The 16,014-nt window shown below is 40.1% G+C and overlaps 1 protein-coding gene across 1 annotated transcript; it reads left to right on the forward strand.

Annotated features, from left to right (window-relative positions):
- The first annotated feature begins 9,686 nt into the window (after window positions 1-9,686).
- On the forward strand, window positions 9,687-12,311 carry LOC112757319 (uncharacterized). Its single transcript, XM_025805909.2, has 4 exons — window positions 9,687-11,529; window positions 11,635-11,839; window positions 11,939-12,069; window positions 12,154-12,311. Exons 1-4 carry the CDS (start codon window positions 9,687-9,689, stop codon window positions 12,309-12,311), a joined length of 2,337 nt encoding a protein of 778 aa, XP_025661694.2.
- Window positions 12,312-16,014: the final 3,703 nt, after the last annotated feature.

Raw genomic sequence — 16,014 nt, forward strand, 5'->3', positions numbered from 1 at the left:
GGATAACCTCACCAATATGCTTTCAAAGATGGCCATGTCAAACCAACCATCAACTCCCAACAACAATACCAACTAACCCTCAAGTTCTTCTAACCTTCCATCCCAACCCCAACCAAACCCAAAGGGCAGTCTCAACGCCATCATTCTACGGTCGGGGACTACATTGGAGGAGATACCTCCAAGGGTCATGGGAGACATTCATGAGGAAGAAGTGGTTGTTGAAGCTACACATGAAGAAGAGGTGGTAGACAAAAGGCATGAGAAAGAAGGAGTAAACCTCAAGGAACCCAAGAGAAAAGCTATAATGGATGAGTCCATCCCTATTCCATTCCCTTCCATGGTGAAGAAGGCAAAGAAAACACTGGAATTTGATTTGAACATGCTTCAAGTGTTTAAGAAGGTTGAGGTAACCATACCACTTCTTGATGCTATTCAACAAATTCCAAAGTATGCAAAATTTTTGAAAGACTTGTGTACACACAAAGATAGGATAGGAGAATTGGAGACATTATCCTTGGGAAGTTCAATTTCTTCCTTGATGGAACCTATTCCAAAGAAATGTGGTGACCCTGGACCTTGTTTGGTGTCTTGTTGTATTGGCGGATACACTTTTCATGATTGTATGTGTGACTTGGGAGCTTGTGTAAGCATCATGCCACTTTCTATCTATGTGCGGTTGAATTTAGCTCCATTAAAGAAGTCGGCGGCGAGGTTTGTTAGCCAATAAAAGTGTGATCACAATGATGGGAATAGCGGAAGATGTACTTGTAGCGATCAAGGATCTGATTTTTCCGGTTGACTTTTACATCCTTGAAATGCCTCCAACAGAAAATAGAAGCTCATCCTCCGTTCTATTTGGTAGACCCTTCCTCAAGACCTCTAAATTCAAGTTAGATGCCTTCACCGGCACATATTTCTTTGAGGTTGGAGACAAAACTATCAAGTTCAATTTGGAAGAAGCCATGAAATATCCTCCTGAAGAACACTCCGTGCTCCGATGTGATGTAATTGATGAAGTGGTAGCGGAAGTACAAGAAGAGGACCACAACAAGTTGTGCTACCCTATTGTTGAGGAGACGGATGACCAAGAGGATGAACATGAGAAAGTTGTCAAGAATGAACTCCATGAGCTTGATGAAAAGGAACCTCAGCTTGAGGCAAAGAGTGAACTGAAGCCCCTTCCATCTCATTTGAAGTATGCTTTCTTAGAGGACAACCAAAGGTTTCTGGTCATTATTGCTAGTGAGCTTTCAAGTAAAGAAGAAGAAAATCTCCTAGATGTTCTAAGAAAGTACAAGAAAGCAATAGGATGGAGACTAGCGGATATTGTGGTAATTGACCCCCTGATGGGATATTTTAGCGGAGAAACGAATTTCTCCTAAAACACCCAAAACTAACCGGCAAGTGCACCGGGTCGCATCAAGTAATAATAACTCACGGGAGTGAGGTCGATCCCACAGGGATTGAAGGATTGAGCAATTTTAGTTTAGCGGTTGATTTAGTCAAGCGAATCAAGATTTGGTTGAGAGATTTATGATTTGCAGAATTTAAATTGCATAGAAAGTAAAGGGAATGGGTAGTTGGCATGAAATTAAAGAGAATAGGAATTAAAGTGCTGAATCTTAAAGAACAAGAAATTAAATGGCAGAAACTTAGAACACAAGAAATGTAAATTGCAAAATCTTAAAGTGCAAGAAATGTAAATGGCTTGAATTGTAAAGGGAATGGGGAGTTGGATTTGCAGAAATTAAACAAGGAAATGTAAAATTGCAACAAGCAGAGGAATAAAAGAACACTTGGATTGAATCAGATCTAGAAACAGAATTGTAAATGAGCATGAAAACAGTAAACAGGGAATGGGAAATGGGAAATCCGGATCTCAGGACCCAAGAGACTAGAAAACCAAGTCTAGATCTCAATGCCTTCCTAGATCCAACAAGAACAATTGCAAAGGAAATTGTAAATTGTAAAGAAAGTAGGTGAAGAACAATTAACCAAAACTGAAATTCAATTTTGCAGTAAAATAAGGTAGAGAGGTCTCAGGATGAGATTGAAACAGAATTTCTTCAATTCTCCAACCCAAGATCCAAGACAAGTGTAATTGAAATTCAAAACAAGAAAACTAAGAGGAAGGGAATTCAATTCTCCTTCCCCGAGACTTAGAAATTAAAATTCACTCAACACCAAAATCTTTCTGAAAACTCTCTATGAAAACTCCAAAGAAAAGCTCTTCTAAAACTTAAATTCTAATCTATTTATACACTTTCTTCAAATGGTCTTCAAGCCATCAATTAGGCCTTTGCTCTTGGTGGAATTAGGTTGAGAGAGGCCTTGGTTGATTGCTCTTGGAGTTTGGAAAAGAACCGAATTGAACCGGGTTGGAATCATGAAAGCTTGAGTGAAAGTTGGAGTAAAAGTTAGGGTCTAACTTTTGCTCCAACTTTTCACATCAGCACCCTTGTTTTGCTGATACCAACGTTGGGGCAAAAGTTAGGGGTCTAACTTTTGCTCCAACGTTGTCCTCCCCTTAGTTATTCATGGCGCCAACGTTAGCCAGAAAGTTAGGGGCTAACGTTGGCGCAAACTTTTGCTAGCCCAGTGAGTTTTTCAAGCGCCAACGTTAGCCAAAAAGTTAGGGGCTAACATTGGCGCAAACTTTTGGTGCATCCAGGGAGTGTTTTTCATGCCAAAAGTTAGCCAAAAAGTTAGGGGCTAACTTTTGCTCCAACTTTTGCCCAAAAGTTAGCCAAAAAGTTAGGGGCTAACTTTTGCTCCAGCTTTTGCCCAAAAGTTAGCCAAAAAGTTAGGGGCTAACTTTTGCTCCAGCTTTTGCTTCCTGGTTCATAATTTATCCAAGACTCAAGTCATTCCTCCTAGCCATTCCTTCTTGCATCAACCTTTCTCCAAGCTTTCTTCACCTATCATTAATCAACCAAACACATCAAAGCTATGCTCAAAATCATGAGATATTCATTCTTTCATAATATATGACAATTATAGCATAAAACCTCATGAAATAGCATGAATTCATACATGGTTGATTAAATCAAAGGAAACATGAAAATCTACCCAATTGGCTTACTTTTGGCTCAAGAAAGTGCATAATTCAATTGAAAACAAAAGAAAAAGGCTAGTGAAACTAGGCTAAGATGACTTGTCATCACAACACCAAACTTAAAGCTTGCTTGTCCCCAAGCAAGAAATGAATTATGCTCAATGGTTCTTTCATTTAAGATGGATTGAAGAACAACTTGTCAGGTCCTGTGAGTGAAGTGATCAAGTGTCAGTGGGGTGAACTCTAAATCATATGCTCATGCATGGGCTTCAGTGCTCACTAGTCCTCACATATTGGGAGTCTTAGGTCTTAGGATTTTCATCCAAATGGTATCATGGAGATCTCTTTATATGTAGTCACCTTGAAGCAGCTTATAGTTTCTTTGCTTTGGCCTCGACTCTAAGTGTCATGTCTCAAAGCGGCTCTTTAGATAAGCTTTCAATCAATACTCCTAAACCAGTTGGTTTTAAGGTATTAGGTGTTAAAGCACCCCTAAGGATTTACTTGCTCAAGCCTCTTTCTTTGACACAACTCAACCACAAGAATTTTACTAGGCTAACAACTCTTTGAGTCATTGTTTCTTCTTTCTTTTCTGCCTAGTAATTGATGCTCAGAGCCTTGGGCCATGTTCTTTTTGTTTTTGTATTTTCTTTTCTTTCTTTTGTTTTGTTTGCTGCTTCTTGGATCAATAGATTTTTGAGAATCTCCACAATACTTCTTTGAACTTCATGTCCTGCCTATGAGCTCCCATGCAAGTTTTCACAAGCATGCAACCTCAATACATAATCATACAACTAGAACCACCACTTCTCCTAATCTTTTGCTTGCCTCAAAATTTTTTTGATTCCTCAATCCTTCTTTTCAAAGAACTTTCATGTGATGCATTCTTGAACATTGAGTGCAAACAAGTTTTGAAGAGAAAAATGTTGTGAATGATCAAGCATCTTGCTTATTGAATTACAGAAAAACTATGCTATGCAGATAGATAATCAGGGAAACTAAACCACTCTCAATCATAGCAGTGTTTGATGTAAGATAATCACTTAACGATACAACCTTTTGGAGTTCGCTTGCTTCACTCCTCATCATCATCATTACTGATCCACACATTCCTCTTTCATTTTTTGTTGATGATGCTTAATCCTCCCAAAGGCTTGTATGATGCTCTGTAATGATATTGAAAGTTGCTTATTCCCCAAGCACTTGGAAAAATGGTTAGCATGTATGATTTATTTGTGGGCCCTTGAACTTACTTTGGTGTGGGAACACCAAACTTAGTACCTTGCCAATGGTTCTCATGCATCAGGTTAACCATGTGTGAAACTCTTTTTCTTTTTTTTTTCTTTTTCAAAAGCAATAAAACTGAAAACTAGGAAACAGCATAATAGTTAACTAGTTCATCCAACATGCTTGAAGCCAGCATGATGCAGAAAGTGAGAATGTGTTTTATGATGGGATTTTGGTGGAACACCAAACTTAGAATCCTTCATTCTCCCTTAGATTGTTTTGGTGTGCAACACCAAACTTAGCTTCTTGCAATATAGATAAAACTAATTAACCTTTTTATTGAAATAGATATGAAAAGATAGTTACCTCCGGTTGGGTTGCCTCCCAACAAGCGCTCTTTTATTGTCACTAGCTTGACATCCTTCACTCTGTGCTCATGGAAGTTGAGGCTTCTGTTGCCTTAGGTTTCCTCCTCTTGCAATGGGCTTCCTTCCCTCTGTTTCTCTTTCCATAGCCTTCTTACTTTCCTCCATGACTCCCTTCTCTTTCGACACAGCATCCTTTTCATGGCTCTTTGGGTTCAGAGTCCCCTTCTTCTCACCCAATTCAGCAAGGTTTTGAACCAGTTGTTCCATCTGCCTTTCAAGTCTTCTGAGTGAAGCCTCCTGGTTCTTGCTTATCATCTCTTGATGTTTCTTTATTTCTTCCCGCTCTATTGCCATCATTTCTTGAATTTTTATGGACCTCTCCATCAGCATTTCTAGAATATAGATTCTTTGAAAGGTTGGAAGTGGTTGTGGCTGTGTCAATTGTGGTGGTTGATGAAGGTCATTTTGAGTGAATGGTGAGGTAGGACGGGGTTGGAAGTGTGTGTGATTGTTGTTGTGGGGTGTGTTTTAAGTTGATTTTTGAAGCTGGGATTGTTGCAGTTGAAGTCCCTTGGTCTTTGGTTTTGGTTCTCAACCCCTCCCATTAGAATGAGTTCTCCAAGGTGGATTGTACACATCATTCTGAGGCCTATGTTGGAGCATGCTAGAGTGATTGCTTGGAGATTGTAGTTGCTCATAACTTTGTTGCTCATGGTTAATGGCCCCAAAACTGTGTTCAGCTTGATTACACCCATATGAGCTTTGAGTCAGGTTGTATGTATGTACTACAGCATGTCTCAACTCAGTGATTTTTCTAGCCATCATGTCTAGTTGTTGTAGAGTCTGCTGATGCATCTGTTTGTTTTGGCTTATTACTGCACGAGCACCTTCAATTTCTTTCTCTTGTGTGAATGGATGCACTTCTGCCTCTGGCTTAACAACTCTCTGTGATGGGTTCAATTTGACTAGGAGTCCATTCATCAGTTCTTCCCATCCGATAATGCTTCCTTGTGGAAAAGCTTCAAACCATTGGGCAACATCATTCATGGCTATGGATAGTTGCTTCGAACTATGGGTTACGTTATCATCCAAGGTGGGGATATTACTCTCATGATTACTAGAATTTGTTGAATTCCCCTCCATGATCTGCACAGTCACAAACAATTCAAGTGATGATGGAATATTTTTAAGCTTAGAATGTGATTCAGAAGGTTAGCTGGCACAAAGCATCAAACAGTTGATGGACTTGGGAGATTAGTGGCAGAAATTGCTTCTCTTGTGTAAGCAAGAGCATTGCATAGAGCCAGATTTCCAGGAAAACTTCACTTTGTTGCTAAAGCAAAGTTTCAGTCATCTCAGGAAAAAATTCAAACAGTTAGTGGGTTAATTGAAAATTAAAGAACAGAAAAGTAAAAATGCTAGATCTAGATCACCACCTCACTTAATCATTGTCAATCTAATCAATCCCCGGCAACGGCGCCAAAAACTTGATGGGATATTTTAGCGGAGAAACGAATTTCTCCTAAAACACCCAAAACTAACCGGCAAGTGCACCGGGTCGCATCAAGTAATAATAACTCACGGGAGTGAGGTCGATCGCACAGGGATTGAAGGATTGAGCAATTTTAGTTTAGTGGTTGATTTAGTCAAGCGAATCAAGATTTGGTTGAGAGATTTATGATTTGCAGAATTTAAATTGCATAGAAAGTAAAGGGAATGGGTAGTTGGCATGAAATTAAAGAGAATAGGAATTAAAGTGCTGAATCTTAAAGAACAAGAAATTAAATGGCAGAAACTTAGAACACAAGAAATGTAAATTGCAAAATCTTAAAGTGCAAGAAATGTAAATGGCTTGAATTGTAAAGGGAATGGGGAGTTGGATTTGCAGAAATTAAACAAGGAAATGTAAAATTGCAACAAGCAGAGGAATAAAAGAACACTTGGATTGAATCAGATCTAGAAACAGAATTGTAAATGAGCTTGAAAACAGTAAACAGGGAATGGGAAATGGGAAATCCGGATCTCAGGACCCAAGAGACTAGAAAACCAAGTCTAGATCTCAATGCCTTCCTAGATCCAACAAGAACAATTGCAAAGGAAATTGTAAATTGCAAAGAAAGTAGGTGAAGAACAATTAACCGAAACTGAAATTCAATTTTGCAGTAAAATAAGGCAGAGAGGTCTCAGGATGAGATTGAAACAGAATTTCTTCAATTCTCCAACCCAAGATCCAAGACAAGTGTAATTGAAATTCAAAACAAGAAAACTAAGAGGAAGGGAATTCAATTCTCCTTCCCCGAGACTTAGAAATTAAAATTCACTCAACACCAAAAGCTTTCCGAAAACTCTCTATGAAAACTCCAAAGAAAAGCTCTTCTAAAACTTAAATTCTAATATATTTATACACTTTCTTCAAATGGTCTTCAAGCCTTCAATTGGGCCTTTGCTCTTGGTGGAATTGGGTTGAGAGAGGCCTTGGTTGATTGCTCTTGGAGTTTGGAAAAGAACCGAATTGAACCGGGTTGGAATCATGAAAGCTTGAGTGAAAGTTGGAGTAAAAGTTAGGGTCTAACTTTTGCTCCAACTTTTCACATCAGCACCCTTGTTTTGCTGATACCAACGTTGGGGCAAAAGTTAGGGGGTCTAACTCTTGCTCCAACGTTGGCCTCCCCTTAGTTATTCATGGCGCCAACGTTAGCCAGAAAGTTAGGGGCTAACGTTGGCGCAAACTTTTGCTAGCCCAGTGAGTTTTTCAAGCGCCAACGTTAGCCAAAAAGTTAGGGGCTAACGTTGGCGCAAACTTTTGGTGCATCCAGGGAGTGTTTTTCATGCCAAAAGTTAGCCAAAAAGTTAGGGGCTAACTTTTGCTCCAGCTTTTGCCCAAAAGTTAGCCAAAAAGTTAGGGGCTAACTTTTGCTCCAGCTTTTGCTTCCTGGTTCATAATTTATCCAAGACTCAAGTCATTCCTCCTAGCCATTCCTTCTTGCATCAACCTTTCTCCAAGCTTTCTTCACCTATCATTAATCAACCAAACACATCAAAGCTATGCTCAAAATCATGAGATATTCATTCTTTCATAATATATGACAATTATAGCATAAAACCTCATGAAATAACATGAATTCATACATGGTTGATTAAATCAAAGGAAACATGAAAATCTACCCAATTGGCTTGCTTTTGGCTCAAGAAAGTGCATAATTCAATTGAAAACAAAAGAAAAAGGCTAGTGAAACTAGGCTAAGATGACTTGTCATCACCCCCGCAAGTGCATGCATAGGATATTTCTCCAAGATGGAGCTAGGCCGGTTAGACAACCGCAAAGGAGGCTCAACCCAACCATCCTGGATGTAGTGAAGAAAGAGGTCACCAGATTACTGGATGCGGGTATCATATACCCAATCTCTGACAGTGAGTGGGTGAGCCCGGTCCAGGTCGTCCCAAAGAAATCGGGCCTCACGACGGTCAAAAAGGACGATGGTGAAATGGTCACTAAAAGAGTACAAAATGCGTGGCGAGTGTGTATTGATTACAGAAGATTGAATGCCACTACACGGAAGGACCACTACCCCTTGCCCTTCATCGATTAGATGTTGGACCGTTTGGCGGGTAAATCTCACTACTGCTTTCTTGATGGATTTACTGGCTACTTCCAGATTCATATTGCTCCTGAAGATCAGGAAAAGACCACATTTACTTGTCCGTTTGGCACCTTTGCCTATAAAAGGATGCCATTTGGACTATGTAATGCACCTGCCACTTTTCAGCGGTGCATGACGAGTGTCTTTTCTGATCTAATGGAGAATTGTCTGGAAGTCTTTCTGGATGACTTCAGCATTTATGGTACTTCGTTTGATTGTTGCTTAGATAACTTGGCCAAGGTCTTAGCTAGATGTGTTGACACTAACCTTGTCTTAAATTTTGAAAAATGTCACTTCATTGTACGACAAGGTATAGTGTTTGGACATGTAGTATCTCATGAAGGCATTTCTGTCAATGTTCTGAAAACCGGTTCGAACTAGCTGGTCGAACCGGTCGAACCGTGAACCGGACACTAAAGCGGTTCGGTCAACAAAGAAAACCGCAGAATTTGATAACCGGCATTGAACTGACGAACCGGCCGGTTACCGGTCGGTCGAACCGAACCGGGACCCGGCCGGTTTTTTAAGCTGCCAGCAAAACGTCGTCGTTTTGCAATGTGGGAACCCTAATTCCCTTTTCTCCTTCGTCACTTCGTGCTTCTCCTTCACTCCAGCCTCCAGCGTCCCAGTCCCACACTCCCACTCCCACAGCACAACACCGACGAGGCCACGAGGCCACGACCCACCACGACCCACCGGCCACCACTGTGAGAGACAGAACGCCTGAAGCACTCAACGCACCAACCTCCATCGCGCCCTCAGCAGCGTCGCGCCCTCAGCAGCGTCGCCCTCAGCAGCGTCGCGCCCTCAGCAGCGTCGCCCTCAGCAGCGTCGCGTCCTCAGCAGCGTCGCGCCCTCAGCAGCGTCAGCACGGTCAGCGCCCTCAGCCACTTCGCCGTCAGCGTCTGCCTCTGAGAGAAAGCAATAGAGAAGCGTCAGCACTCAGCAGCGTTGAAGAACTGAAGTCCTCATTTCCAGGTAATTTTTATTTTTTAATTTAGTTATGAACATGATTTTGTGATGAAATCTGATATTCTGTGAACTCTGTGAACAAAGAATTTTGATGAAACTTTGAGTCTCTGAAACTGTTATGAGTGAACTGACTGAACTATGATGAAGTCATGAAACTGTGATGAAATATGAATTGATTTTGTGAATTCTGATTTTGTAAAATCTGATAGTGTGAACTCTGATTTTGTGACATGATTTTGTCATTGTGAACTCTGGTTTTGTATACTCTGATTTTGAGAGATGATTTTGTGAATTGAATTCTGAATTTTTTGAACCTGAGATGTTGTTTGTATACTCTGATTTTGGAATTTGGATGTTGTTTGTTCATTTGCTGTGAACTTGAGAGTTGAGATTATTGGGTTGGATTGCTGGTAATATTTAGGTATGGAAGAAAGTATCAACCAAGACCTACCTAGGAATAATAATGCTGAAAATAATTCTGCTTCGAATGAACGTTCTCTTCCTCCCGCGAGTAGCGAAAATCAGTCACAAACTTCTAGTGTTAGGGGGAAAACTGATCTTGCTTGGAGATACGTTGCTTTACAGAATATAAATGGAAAGCCGCATTACCAATGCTTATTTTGTTTGAGTACTTTTGGGGGCGGGGGAATTAATAGAATGAAAAAGCATTTGGCGAAGATAGGTGGAGACATAAAGAAGTGTTCTAAGGTCCCGTATGATGTAGAAAAACAAATGGAAGGTTTGTTGAAAGAGATTCAGAAAAGTAAAACTAGTAAAAGGAAAGTAAGTTTCAACGAAGAGGGTACCGATGAGTGTGAGGATGCAATTGATGAAGCAATAGCGCAAGAGGAACAACAAACTCCGAGTCAGTTACCAACTAAGGAGGTTGTTGGAGGCGATCCAAAAAAGAAAGCAAAAATTATTATTCCTCCTATGTTTGCACCAAGAACAACTCCGGGAAGTCAACCAAGTCTGAAAAGCGTGTTTCAAAACAAAGAGGCGCTTCATGAAGTTGATAAGCGAGTGGCTAGATGGCTTTTGGATTGTAGGATTCCTTTCAATGCGGTTATGTCACCTTTTTTTCAAGATATGTTGGATGGTGTAGCTGGCTTTGGGCCTGGTTATAAAGGTCCTTCTTATGACTCTTTGAGGGTTAATTTATTAGCCGATCTCAAAAGGGAGTGTCAAATGGTTGTTGATAGCTATAGGTCTGCTTGGAAAGAAACTGGATGTACTCTCATGGCTGATGGTTGGACAGATCAAAGGCAAAGAACATTGATTAATTTTTTGGTTTATTGTTCGAAAGGGTTGTGCTTTGTGAAATCTGTAGATGCGTCAAGTATGGTTAAAAATGCTTCTAGCTTGTGTGACTTGTTTTCAAAGGTGATTGAATGGATTGGACCTGATAATGTTGTTCATGTAGTGACCGATAATGCTGCGAATTATGTTGCTGCTGGTAGGCTTATTAATAAGAAATTTGAAAATATTCACTGGTCACCTTGTGCTGCTCATTGCTTGAATCTTATTCTAAAAGATATAAGCAGCATGCCACATATTTCTAGCCTTGCAACACGTGCTTCGAAGATTACCGTGTTTGTATATAATCATACGGTGTTCTTGTCCTGGCTAAGACAAAAAGAGGATTGGAGGGAGATTGTTCGTCCAGGTGCAACTCGTTTTGCCACTGTCTTCCTCACATTGATGAGTATCTTTGAGCGCAAATCGGAATTACAACATTTGGTTGTTGATACACACTTTACCGGACACAAATTAGGAAGGAGTGCTAATGGGAGAGCTGTGAGTGCAATTATCCTAGACAATAAATTTTGGGATGATTGTTTTACTGTATGCCAAATTGTGAGTCCGTTGATTAAATTGCTGAGGTTGGTAGATGCCGATGATAAACCATCATTGGGAATTGTTTATGAAGGTATGCTGAGGTCAGAAAATGGAATCAAAGAAATGTTCAAGCATAGGAAGAGTGCATATCAACCTTACACAGAGATTATCAACTCAAGATGGGACAAACATTTGAAAAAAAATCTTCACGCAGCAGCCTATTTCTTGAATCCTGATTGCTTTTTTTCTGAAAATTATAGAGAATCACCTGATGTCATGCGAGCTTTACTTGATCTTGTTACATTGCATTGCAAGGTTAATAATTTAGATTCAGTTGAGGCAATGAAAGAAATACACATATATAGAGATCGAAAGGAAAGCTTTGATAGGCCTGAAGTTGTTCCAGCTGCAAAAAAACTTCAACCTGGTAATAATATCTGTTTGATAATAAGCTTTAGTTATTTACTTATTTTATGTTTTGATTTCCTTAATTTGATAACTAATACTTGAGATATGGGATTGTAATTTATAGATGAATGGTGGAGGTTATTTGGTAGTTCTGCTCCATGTTTACAAAAAATGGCAGTTCGCATTCTTAGCCAAGCATCTGCTTCTTCAGGGTGTGAAAGGAATTGGAGTCTTTTTGATCAAATTCATACAGCAAGAAGGAATAGATTGGAGCATGATAGGCTAAGTGATATTGTGTATGTTACATATAATTTGCGTCTTAAATCCAGGTAATTTATATTTCATCCTTTCATTTCATATCATTAGATTTTGTATAGCTAATATACTAGGCTTATCATATATTGTATTTAATTTGTTAGGAATGAAAGAAAAAAAAGAAAGCAAAAGTCCCAATATGATCCAATCGATATTGAAACTATTGATAAGGTTGATTTTTGGGTGACGGAAGAGGTTGTTGAAAAAGAGCCTGATCTTCCAAGTAATATTGAAGACTTGCTTGGTGAGTATTATAGTTTATTGAACATATAATAAATTACAATAGCTTGGATCTTTAATTTATTGATAATGTGTTATATTTTCTTAGATGAGATTGATGCTGATTTAGATCAAGGTGGTGGTGGTGGTAGTACTAGTACATTTTATGCTGCACCACTTGCTTTTTCTGGTCCAAGTAGTGGAAATGAAGGTGATGAAATCAATGACGCAAATCTGCAACAAATTATGGAGGATTTTGATGGTTGATGACAAATTTGGCTCATTTTGATGCTGCTATGTTATGTTTGGTTGTTTGTTTGTTGACTTTTGAACTTTGAATTTGTATTTGAATGAGATTATAACATTTGGTTTATGTAGTACTTTTAATTTGAATGATATTTTCAAGTTTAGATTAGACTATAATTATATTTTTATGTGCTTATTTATATTTTATTTATTATTTTATTATAAAACGGTTTTTACGGTTCAACCACGGTCGTACCGGTTGAACCTATGAACCAGTGAACCAGTACCTAGAGCGGTTCGATGACCGGTTCGGTTTTCAGAACCTTGATTTCTGTAGACCCGGCTAAGGTCGATGTTATCACCACTTTACCTCACCCCTCATCTATGAGGGAGGTCTGCTCGTTTTTAGGACATGCAGGATTTATAGGTGCTTTATCAAAGATTTCAGCAAGATTGCTTTGCCATTGTCACACCTACTCCAAAAAGATGTGGAATTTGAGTTTGACAGTGAATGTGTGAAAGCTTTTGAAGAGCTAAGGAGAGTTCTTACCACGGCACCGATTGTGCGAGGTCCCAACTGGACGTTGCCATTTGAGATAATGTGCGATGTGTCAAACCATGCTGTAGGTGCCGCGCTTGCACAGCGCGATGGTAAACTCCCTTATGTCATTGCTTACTCTTCTAAAACTCTAGATGCAGCACAATCCAACTATACCACTATTGAAAAAGAACTCCTAGCTATTGTTCATGCTTTAGATAAATTCAGATATTATTTGTTAGGATCAAAGATAGTGGTATACACGGATCATGCAGCTTTAAAGTACTTATTGACAAAGAATGAGTCAAAGCCTAGACTTATACGTCGGATCTTGCTTTTGCAAGAATATGACATTGAGATTAGGGACCGGAGTGGATCTTAAAACCTGGTTGTGGATCATTTAAGCCGCATTGAGAATTTGAAATTTGATCCATTTCCGATCAATGACTCATTCCCATTGGATAGTTTGCATGCTGTGTCGGATAGCTTTTCTTGGTTTGCCCCAATGGTGAACTACTTGGTTGCGAAAATCTTCCCTCCTAACTTTTCAAAAAACCAAAGGGACAAGTTGAGGAGTGATTCCAAATACTATATTTGGGATGACCCTCACTTGTGGAAGAGGAGCGTGGACCAAGTAATTGAAAGATGTGTCCCAGAGTCTGAAATCCAACCCATTCTTGAAGCTTGTCATTCGTCCGAATATGGTGGCTACTTTGGCCCACAAAGGATCGCTAAAAAGGTGTTGGATTGTGGATTCTGGTGGCCAACCTTATTCAAGGATGCTAACCGGTTATGTGTGTCTTGCCATCAGTGTCAGAAGTCGGGAAACACATCCCAAAGGGATGAAATGCCTCAGCAACCTATGTTGTTCTGTAAGATATTTGATGTATGGGGCATTGACTTTATGGGACCGTTTCCCAACTCGAGTGGGTATCTGTATATTCTGTTAGTGGTTGACTACGTGTCAAAGTGGGTAGAGGCCATACCTACCCGCCTTGACGATGCCAATACCGTTGTTTCTTTTATTAGGAATAACATTGTATGCTGTTATGGGTCACCACGAGCAATCGTGAGCGACCAAGGATCCCACTTTTGTAATAGGAAGGTAGAGGCATTGCTCAAGTGCTATGGAGTGTCGCATAAGGTTGCTACTGCTTATCATCCACAAATAAATGGACAAGCGGAAGTGTCCAACCGAGAAATTAAGAGAATCTTGGAGAAAATGGTCAATCCACAAAGAAAGGATTGGAGCCTCCGGTTAGGAGATGCACTATGGGCGTATAGAAAGGCCTACAAGACTCCGATAGAGATGAGTCCCTTCTGGATCGTCTATGGTAAGGCATGCCACCTTCCGGTGGAGATTGAGTATGGAGCCTATTGGGCAGTAAAGCAGTGCAACATGGATTTAGCCAAGGCGGGTGAAGCCAGGAAGTTACAACTAGAGGAGCTTGAGTGTTTGAGGAATGAATCATATGAGAATGCCCAGATCTACAAAGAATAGACTAAAGCATTTCATGACCATCACATCCAGAAGAAGGACTTTCAAGAAGGTGATGAGGTTCTCCTCTACAACTCGAGGCTTCGATTCATGCCTGGCAATCTCCGTTCTAGATGGGAAGGACCTTTCAAGGTGAAGGAGATAAATCCCTATGGAGTGGTGGAGTTGTTTGATCCCAAGAGTGAAGCAACTTTCAAAGTGAATGGACATAGAGTGAAGAAGTATCATGGCTGGTGTGCGAAATCGTGATCTTTACTTCCTTGGTAACGACGCTAAAAACTTCATACGCACGTTCATATTCTTAATTTTGTTTCACAACTTTGTACAACTAACCAGCAAGAGCACTGGGTCGTCCAAGTAATAAACCTTACGTGAGTAAGGGTCGATCCCACAGAGATTGTCGGTATGAAGCAAGCTATGGTCACCTTGTAAATCTCAGTCAGGCAGATTCAACTGATTTTATGAATTGATACATAAAAGATAAATAAAATATAAAATAGGATAGTGGTACTTATATAATTCATTGGTGAGAATTTTAGATAAGCGTATAGAGATGCTTTCGTCCCTCTGAACCTCTGCTTTCCTGCTGTCTTCATCCAATCCTTCCTACTCCTTTCCATGGCAAGCTGTATATTGGGCATCACCGTTGTCAGTGGCTACATCCTGTCCTCTCTGTGAAAATGGTCCGATGCGCTGTCACTGCATGGCTAATCATCTGGAGGTTCTCGATCATACTGGAATAGGATTCACCATCCTTTTGCGTTTGTCACTACGCCCATCACTCGTGAGTTTGAAGCTCGTCACAGCCATCCCTTCCCGGATCCTACTCGGAATACCACAGACAAGGTTTAGACTTTCTGGATCTCAAGAATGGCCATCCATGGGTTCTAACTTATACCACGAAGATTCTGATTAAGAAATCTAAGAGATACTCATTCAATCGTAGGTAGAACGAAAGTGGTTGTTAGGCACACGTTCATAAGGAATGATGATGAGTGTCACGATCATCACATTCATGTTGAAGTGCGAATGAATATCTTAGAAGCGGAATAAGTTGAATTGAATAGAAAAATAGTAGTACTTTGTATTAATTCGTGAGGAACAGCAGAGCTCCACACCTTAATCTATGGTATGTGGAAACTCTACCGTTGAAAATACATAAGTGATGAGGTTCAGGCATGGCCGAATGGCCAGCCCCCAAACGTGATCTAAAGATGAAACTAAAGATGTAAATACAATAGTAAAAAGTCCTATTTATACTAAACTAGTTACTAGGGTTTACAGAATTGAGTAAATGATGCAGAAATCCACTTCTGGGGCCCACTTGGTGTGTGCTTGGGCTGAGTTTGAAGTTTACACGTGGAGAGGTCATTCTTGGAGTTGAACGCCAGTTTGTGACGTGTTTCTGGCGTTGAACTCCACTTTGCAACTTGTTTCTAGCGCTGAACGCCAGACTGCAACATGGAACTGGCGTTCAACACCAGTTTGCGTCATCTAAACTCAGGCAAAGTATGGACTATTATATATTGCTGAAAAGCCCTGGATTTCTACTTTCTAACGCAATTAGAAGCGCGCCATTTGAAGTTATGTAGCTCCAGAAAATCCACTTTGAGTGCAGGGAGGTCAGAATCCAACAGTATCTGCAGTCCTTCTTCAACCTCTGAATCTGATTTTTGCTCAGGTCCCTC

Source organism: Arachis hypogaea, chromosome 16, assembly GCF_003086295.3.
Source record: "Arachis hypogaea cultivar Tifrunner chromosome 16, arahy.Tifrunner.gnm2.J5K5, whole genome shotgun sequence".
Taxonomy (NCBI): Eukaryota; Viridiplantae; Streptophyta; class Magnoliopsida; order Fabales; family Fabaceae; genus Arachis; species Arachis hypogaea.